General features: G+C 37.6%; 1 protein-coding gene across 1 annotated transcript; it reads left to right on the top strand.

Annotated features, from left to right (window-relative positions):
* The first annotated feature begins 557 nt into the window (after positions 1 to 557).
* On the top strand, positions 558 to 7,218 carry MSTN (myostatin). Its single transcript, XM_027678112.1, has 3 exons — positions 558 to 1,040; positions 2,866 to 3,239; positions 5,321 to 7,218. Exons 1-3 carry the CDS (start codon positions 668 to 670, stop codon positions 5,699 to 5,701), a joined length of 1,128 nt encoding a protein of 375 aa, XP_027533913.1. The 5' UTR covers positions 558 to 667; the 3' UTR covers positions 5,702 to 7,218.
* Positions 7,219 to 8,966: the final 1,748 nt, after the last annotated feature.

Here is an 8,966-nt window from a genome sequence, read left to right as displayed (position 1 = left end):
GCAGTACTGCTTTAACTAGTACCTAGGAAAAACCACTAAGGTTTTCTGAAATAGAAACTGCTGAATATGTATTAGTTGTTGAACAACATAAATTAGTACTCTTTGCAATGCATTTCAAAAGCATTATTTTCCTGCCTGCTAACAGTAACCACTTGGGATTTTCTTTTAAATAGAACAAACTTTCAACTCAAAAAGACTGGTATAAGCCTAAAGCAACTTTAGAGGAAGATCTATTTTAATTCATAGTACAAGTACATGGTTGGTATAATATTTAAGAATGACAGTGCTGTCTTTCAGTCCTGCTGCCCAAAATACTTGGAAATATATCCTTTCAGAATACAGAGAACATATCCTCTACGAAGTACCCAGATAAATCAGTTCACCCTTGGCTGTAACTAAACGCTGTCTAGTGACTTGTGATCGACAGGGCTTTACCCTCTGACAGCCAGATTCATTGTTGGGACAGCAACCAATCGTCGGGTTTGACGACACGAGCCTAATCAAAGTTGGAGTATAAAAAGCCCCCTTGGAATATATAAGGTACACCAGTGTGGCAAGCTGTCTCTCAGATTGCATTTGCTTTCACGGATCTGTTTAGTACTGGAAGGGAAAGGGGGAGGGGGGGAAAAAAAAAAGAAGGGAAAAGTGCTGCACTGAATGTGAGATCATGCAAAAGCTAGTGCTCTATGCTTATATTTACCTGCTCGTGCTGATTTCAGTTGATCCGGTGGCTCTGGATGACAGTAGTCAGCCCACAGAGAACGCTGAAAAAGACGGACTGTGCAATGCTTGTATGTGGAGACAGAATACAAAATCTTCCAGAATAGAAGCCATAAAAATTCAAATCCTCAGCAAACTGCGCCTGGAACAAGCTCCTAACATTAGCAGGGATGTTATTAAGCAACTTTTACCCAAGGCTCCTCCACTGCAGGAACTGATTGATCAGTATGACGTCCAGAGAGATGACAGTAGTGATGGTTCTTTGGAAGATGATGACTATCATGCCACCACCGAAACGATTATCACAATGCCTACAGAGTGTAAGTAACCCTGCTGTTTTCAACTCCCACTGCTCCTCCGAGAGAGTTGTCTCCCTGCTGTAGAGCCACACAACTCCTCCTCGGGCTCTCCCAACAGGCTGCTGGCTGAAGTCTGCTGGAGGGAGGGAGGAGAGAGTTATTTCTAAAGAATTTGAGCCAGGTTCAGATGACTGCGTTACGAGCTTTTGTTTTACTGTTCCTTTTCGGCTCCTTATAATGTGTGTGCCCTGTAGCACTTCGGATTTGCCCAATGCCTTAGAAAGCAAAGGGAGATCTGCAGTTTAGTTGACTTCGTTATCTGCAGCACCCGGGGCATTTCCTATCATAAATACAAAGTACAAGTGCAGCAAATGAGAGAACTATATTTTTGTGAGGGAGGTTTCACTGGTCAGTAATTTTAGCAGCAGTAGAAAACAGCAGAAATGTACCTTAGAACACTAGACCTACCTAACTGCAATATGTTATAGCACTTGCAAGTAGAGAGTTAAATTCTTGCTTCTCTGCTGACCCCATAAACTAGCACCACCCACCTCAGAGTTAAAACTATATATTTAAAGCAAATATGTGTGTAACAGTCTTAAATGTAAAAATGTCCGTGCTCTAGCAATCAGCTCACATAGTCGTGCCAAGGAAGAATGAAGGCATTTACTGAATGAGCAGATTCTGAGTTATCTTCTGAGTGCTAAACATCTGCTATGGCTCCTATCAAGTATCTTTTGCACAGCTAATACTATAGTATCTTGTGTTCTTCATCAGCTAAAGTATTTGGCTATGGCAGCTGTTTTTTTAAATAACACTTATGAATATGATGACAAAAAGGAAAAAGATGACAGGACATATAAGGCATGTTAGCAGTTACAGATATCGTTACATTATGCATACTGGAATAATATCAGCTGCTCTCACCAGCTGAAAATATACTCATCAATGAAAAAGTAACTTTTAGTGCAACTTTTCAAGTTATTAATTAATAAGATGAGCACTTAATAGCATTACACTACTGTAGCCTTATCACAAAGCCGAGGTCTGCCAGCAATTTTATTCCAGCCCATTATGTCCAAGCCTTTATAACTATTTTTAGTCAAACTGCTACATAATTACAGTGACTGCAGAAAAGCCATTGTATTTCATTGCTCTGAGTTCATTTCCTACTTCTTATAAAAAGCCCTTGAGCTATTTTAAATGCACTAAAGAGACAGGTATCTTAAGTGATGAGATTTATGAATGTCAAAGCCCTGCACCATTTAGGATTAGTGCTACCCATTTTATCCTGGCATGGAAAGATATTGCCATGACTAGGTATGACAGCTGCATCATAGGCTACAGGAAGGAGGAACGAAGCACTGCACATGACTTTCCTATAATGTTCTTCAAATGAAAACAAAATGATCCTTATGTTAATCCTCTCTATTATTTTTTTCCCATTGAGAAACGAAATTTAAGTGCCTGTGCAGTTTGCCCAGTGCTGTGCGCTGTGCAGCACACTGAGGCTACGTGGTAAATTAGAAATAGCTGGATCACCACACACGTGTTGAGTCAGCTTATGCAAAGTTGCTCTTCTGCATGCTTTATGAAGGTCCTCAAGAGGTGACTAGCAGAAGTGAGTAGGTGGGAGGTGATAGCATAATAATTTTGTTGACATTCATTAAAGTTGCTGTAGAGTGTAAACCATAGAAAACGAATTAAGTTAAATCCACTTTGTTACTGATACTCTTTACAACATATTGTAATATGTCCTATATAGTTTGGAAGAAATTAGTCAGGTTTATTTATGCATTTTTTCTTGTTCCCTGTTCAGTAATCTGTTCTTTCCATTCATTTATAGCTGATTTTCTTGTACAAATGGAGGGAAAACCAAAATGTTGCTTCTTTAAGTTTAGCTCTAAAATACAATATAACAAAGTAGTAAAGGCACAATTGTGGATATACTTGAGGCAAGTCCAAAAACCTACAACGGTGTTTGTGCAGATCCTGAGACTTATTAAACCCATGAAAGATGGTACAAGATATACTGGAATTCGATCTTTGAAACTCGACATGAATCCAGGCACCGGTATTTGGCAGAGTATCGATGTGAAGACAGTGTTGCAAAATTGGCTCAAACAGCCTGAATCCAATTTAGGCATTGAAATAAAAGCTTTTGATGAGAATGGACGAAATCTTGCTGTAACTTTCCCAGGACCGGGTGAAGATGGATTGGTAAGTTTATTTAGAAAAATCCCATTTTATTGAAAAGCATTTAAGCAATGTTTTAAGGATAAAATGGATGCACTGTTTATGGAATGGAAGAGAAAAGTTCTATATATCCAATTCTTTCATTCTTTGCTCTCTGATCATGCCAAAATCAATAGTGTTCTTCTGCCTCTGTTTCCCTATTTAAAAAAATTGAGAGAAATTGCAGTAGTTCAGAGGGATGTTGAGAGGCATTAACTAGAAAAGGTTTTGGTAATGACTGGTGGATGGTACTACCAAATAACATTGTTTTAAAATTTGAGAGCAAGTACTGCTTAATAAGCAGTTATTTTATATAAAACTAAAAGAACAGTCATTGCATTCTTTCACTGATGAGAAAGATGCCTCCAATACTGCTGAGAAAGCAAGGCAGTTTCTCCCTACTCTCTATGCTTATATTTTATATTAATAACAGCAAGAATTATATGTTTTTGAAGGTGAGAATAGATCTTCATAACGTTAAGTTCTGTACCTTTCAGTATGTGATAGAGTGCATCATTCCACCTATTAGAAATGTTTGAATGGATAAATTCTGCTTGATACAATAAACAGCGATGAGAAAAAGCCTAAAATAACTAAGTGGGTTTCTTTTTCTAAGTATAGATGAACAAACCAAACCTGAAGTGTGCCAGTGAAACTACAGCATTTTCCTTGCTATTTGTTTCTGCAAATCACTAATCATCTACAACCTATAAAAATTCCTAAACTTACCACAACCAAGTAATTTCTCCTTTTGAATAAAACATAAAGAATACTATTTTACTTTTACTTCTGTGCAGTGGGTGAATCTGTTGATTACAGAAATATAGAATTATTTAGTTTGGAAAAGATCTTTAAGACCATTGCATCTGTATTTATGTAGCTGTGTAATATTTAACTTCACAGCAGTATAATGCAATTAAAAAGAACTTAAAAGAAAAACTCTGTGATATCTTAATTGTACATCCAGTATAGATGTGGATCTCCTATACTAGAGAGAGGCCAGGTGGATATCATGATGAGGAATGTCCTCACCATGTCCATCCATTCAAATGATGATATATGTGGGTAACCCATGGCTATCATCATCTATAAATAAGCATTTCAGTGGCAGAGCAGGGTTAAAAGCACAGCTGATAACAGGAGAGGAAATTTTTCTTCTCCTTCCTCCAGGTCCTGCTACAGGGATGCTCCTCTCACCAACTACCTCCCCATATCATTTACCTTTGGGAGGAGTGTCTCCAGCCGCTCCACAGTTTGCAGCTGTAAGGGCAGGTATTTTGGAAGAGAGAAACCTGTGTAACAAAGTTAGCTGGGCCATTAAGTACCACTAAAGGAATGGTCTTCATGGGATGGCCTGGTTAGTGCCAAACCAACACACGGGGCTGGAATCAGTGTGTGGAAGGGAGGAACTTTGGGAAAATTTTCAAACTCGTGATTGTGAAGGTTGCAATTTCCATATAGTCTCAGTTGGGGCCTGTGGAAACACACCTCCAGCAGGAAGCATATGGCTTAGAGATCTGCCAAAAGTACATTCCTGGCCATAGGAGTCTTCCAGGAGTCAAAATATCAGCTGCCCCTCCAAATTCATTCAGTCATTCAAGCATGCCAGCAATTAAGGAGTAAACTTTGTCCTCCGTGATCTCAACAAGAAACCTTCCTTGATATCCACAAAGCCTGAATTCAATATGATTTTAATGGAGAGAATTTCAGAAGGAGTCACTAAAACTCTTATTATGAAATTTAAAACAAACAAACAGAACCAGCATTAAATGTAAAAAATCCAGCATCCTCCAAATTTCTGAAATGTTCCTACAGCAGGTAACAGAAATCATTTGGCAGTGAGATAAGAGTGATTTCAGGAACAAATATGTCTTGAAGTTCTTTATAAAGAAACAGCAGGAAAATACAGAGGTAACATTTGCAGGAGGTCCAAGTTTTGTTCGCAAACTTAATTTCAGAATATTAAATTTGATACACCTGCATCTGAAATACTATTTATTTGCGTGTTTTTACTGAACTTATGTTTACCTCAGTAATGATTCCAATTCCTTCTCCTCTCCTCACAGAACCCATTTTTAGAGGTCAGAGTTACAGACACACCAAAACGGTCCCGCAGAGATTTCGGTCTCGACTGTGACGAGCACTCCACAGAATCCCGATGTTGTCGCTACCCACTGACCGTGGATTTTGAAGCCTTCGGGTGGGATTGGATTATTGCACCTAAGAGATACAAAGCGAATTACTGCTCCGGAGAATGCGAATTTGTGTTTTTACAAAAATACCCACACACCCACCTCGTACACCAAGCAAACCCCAGAGGTTCGGCAGGCCCTTGCTGCACGCCCACCAAGATGTCCCCCATAAACATGCTGTACTTCAACGGGAAAGAACAAATAATATACGGCAAGATCCCGGCCATGGTTGTAGATCGCTGCGGGTGCTCATGAGACCCTCATCAGATCCACCGCCTCAGAAATTGTGGAAGCTACCAAAAAAAAAAAAAAAAAGAAAAAAAAAGGAAAAAGAAAAAGTTCTACCCCCTCAGCAGTCTTTCAAACTGTGAAGTTACGTACACCAGGCATTGCCGACCTCCTGTGTGCTGTATGATAGGCTATCGTACAGATTTAGTGCAGCGCCAGCTACAGAACGTGAACTAAAGGACTATAGAGTTACCTGACGGCTGGTTTTGAGCCAGCAAAAGAGAAAAGCTACAATCAAAATCACCGGATTTAATACAGGAAGTTCTTACATTATGAGGGAATCAATATTCAGTTATTTGGATGCAAATTTATATGCAGGTTTCAGTACACGTTGGTAATCAAAAGCAAGCTCCTTCTCATCTGAGGACAGAAGGAGTGGGCTTTTAAGTTCATTTCTTCACAGCTTCACTTAATAGCATATTTACAGGAAAATATATACTGGTAACATATACACCACTACACAATACCACCAGAATCATCCTTAAACACTTGAATATATAGTGCAGACTTCTGAAATGTATCAGATGAAATTCCACATAAATGGACAAATCCTGAAATTAGGGATGGCATAGTGTATTTAGTGTGTTTCCATTCCTTTTTCTCATTAGTATGTTAGTAATCAATGGCAATGGTGCTACATAAGCAGGCTGAGTAAATAGAAAGATAGTTATACAAGTGAAAGGATTTAGGCTTAATAATGAATTTGCCCTATCCTCAGGTACACTACTCAACATTCGCAAGAAATAGGTATTTTTTAAATGAAAAGGAATAGTTTTCTAGATGTAGTAAAACAGAAGGCAGCAGAGAAGTCCAACATTCAAATTGCAATCCCACATTTTAACCTGCCTTTGCAACATTACCATTTGCACTATGGTAAACCAATGCAAATATTTGGTTGCTACAGATATTGTTTAAAAAACCACTTTGATATAACTGATTTGTGTAATATGTATGCATCAATATTTTGTAAATAAATTTTTATTTTTTAATCACTGTTGGTATATGTTCATCACAAGAAAAGAATGACTTTAACCTGTACTTTAGTTTAATAAAAAACCCAATATTCTTTTCATAATATAATTTTCTGGATTTTAACACAAATAATATGTAGGAACAATGCAACAAAGTAAACCATATGCTGAGAATTACTACATTTTATAAATTTTTTACTTTGGTATGAGCCATCTGTGATAAATGATGGGTGTTGACATGTTTATAAGGTTCTTTGGGTTACTGTTTTTATGGTCATTTTGATCCACAACTGAATTTCCATACTTTGAATGTTATGTTCATAAATAATGATGATACCACAAAAGATTGCTATTAAATGCATTTTATTATATTTAAAAGTTTGCAGCAAAGTATTTTCTGTATTTGACTAAAAATAGTATATGGATTTCCACACAAATTCTGTATATTTTCCTTATAGTAAAAAATAGTTAATTGAAATTAAAAAAAAAAAAATCTATTTCCTATAAATTCCATTTCATTTTACATATGAAATAGAACTGATAAACCAGGTGTTTGTTAAGAAAACACAACCACTGTTAAAACATCTTCATGTTAGTGTGATGCACGTTTTTGTTATATTCCAAAATTCAGTTTTGAATTTTCCTTTGTGTAAAACCACCCTAAAATTGCAAAAATGCTTGATTTTCTTTCCCTTCCTCTTTTGCATATTTTCTGCCTAGGTCGTAAATATTTTGTATTGATTTTTTTACTTTTTTTAATTTGTATGTAAGGACATTAAAACGAAGTTTGAGCGATGAGGTTTGAAACTTAAAAGCAAACAGATTTTCTGCAATTTCTTTTGAATGATTAGGAGTTCTGCTAAAGCTGTGTCTGAGCATGAAGCAGATGTTCAACTTCTCCTGATGCAGTTCATCAGAGCAGGTCTCTGGGGCCCTTAAATACACTTTCAATTTAGTTTCCCACAAAACACCATCAGATTAAATAAAAATCTAAAAACTCGTGGAATGAAGACTCTTGGTGAAGCCACAAGAAGTAAAAGTACAACGCAATTCCCCTCTTCATAAGACAAAGTTACAGAATTAAGGGAGAAATGCTATGTTTGCTGAAGTTAATGGCAAGACTTCCACTGGCTTTAAAGGCAGACCAACATTTTACCCTTTGACTTATAACTCGTGACATTCAGGCACCAAGTAGTCCCATCCTGGCCATATGAACTATCAATAGCATCTCCTTGCATGAGGCTCTTCAACCATTCAGAGACTTCAAATTAACTTCCATGGTATACCCTGTAGCAGGACATTCATTAGCTTTAATTGGGTCAGTTCATATAGCAACAGCTGCAGAGATGCAGCAGCATGAATTGTGGAGTTGATAGCGAACTAAATGTATTCCCAGTCTGCACCACAGCCCTCTTACAACACCTGCAGGATTATTTTTACTCAGGATAGCTAAACTGAAGCTAATGCAAATTCAATTAGCCCCATATAAGTGACATCATTGGCTGCCTAGTAATAACTGTGCCCCACATAAAAGCAGTGCATAAAAGATGGAATTTTTTTTCCTGGAATCAGTGAAAAAAAAAATTAAACCAAAAGCAAGAAAATAAATAGTATGTATTCCAAAAAGCATCAACTCCAACCAGCATTCCATCATGATGTTCAGACAAATTTTATTCCATGGAAATTTTACGCAGTATGTGTCCTTTATATTTTGCCAAATTTGAAATTACCATATAGCAGTCTTGGCTCCTATGTTTTTAATATGGACCTCACATACAAGTGGCTACTCACAGAACATGTACTGGGTTTTGATCTTATTGATTTTAGATGCTGAATGATTCATAGTTACTGTGCTTATTGACAATCAATTTGAGATGTCAATGATTCATCCTACTCTTATGATTGCATCCTAATATTTCCAAGGCTTTGGTCCCAGAGACTTCAGCAGCATCTGTGAGTGCTTTGTGTGGCTCTCAAATCTCACTGTTAAGCTCTGTATTCAGAATAAGGAAAGTAGGCAATAAGGATAATTTCTGAGAAATAAACAGCATCATTTCCTTGCCTGGCATCCGAAGAATCCCACAGGAATGAACCAGGTAGAACCCAGCTTTTCAAGGCAGTGTTCAAGTGCCCCAGGATGCATGTGCACACCTGCAACAGGGCAGTTCCTCATCTCAATTTTCCTTATGCTTTTCCTCTTGGCTCTACTGTGCAGTTCCTTCCCTCCCAACACAAGCCAATTCTTTTCCAGTGCTGTTCTA

The sequence above is a fragment of the Neopelma chrysocephalum genome, unplaced genomic scaffold (assembly GCF_003984885.1).
Source record: "Neopelma chrysocephalum unplaced genomic scaffold, ASM398488v2 Primary Assembly neopelma1_44, whole genome shotgun sequence".
Lineage (NCBI taxonomy): Eukaryota > Metazoa > Chordata > Aves > Passeriformes > Pipridae > Neopelma > Neopelma chrysocephalum.
Note: the sequence above shows the minus strand (reverse complement) of the source record. Positions and strands in the feature narration are given on the sequence as shown.

Bases quoted from the DNA above. Each gene is read 5' to 3' on its own strand.
- MSTN (XM_027678112.1), top strand. From the start codon at position 668: ATGCAAAAGCTAGTGCTCTATGCTTATATTTACCTGCTCGTGCTGATT. The intron at 1,041-2,865 runs GTAAGTAACCCT...ATTCATTTATAG, and splicing joins TATCACAATGCCTACAGAGT to CTGATTTTCTTGTACAAATG. The intron at 3,240-5,320 runs GTAAGTTTATTT...CTCTCCTCACAG, and splicing joins GACCGGGTGAAGATGGATTG to AACCCATTTTTAGAGGTCAG.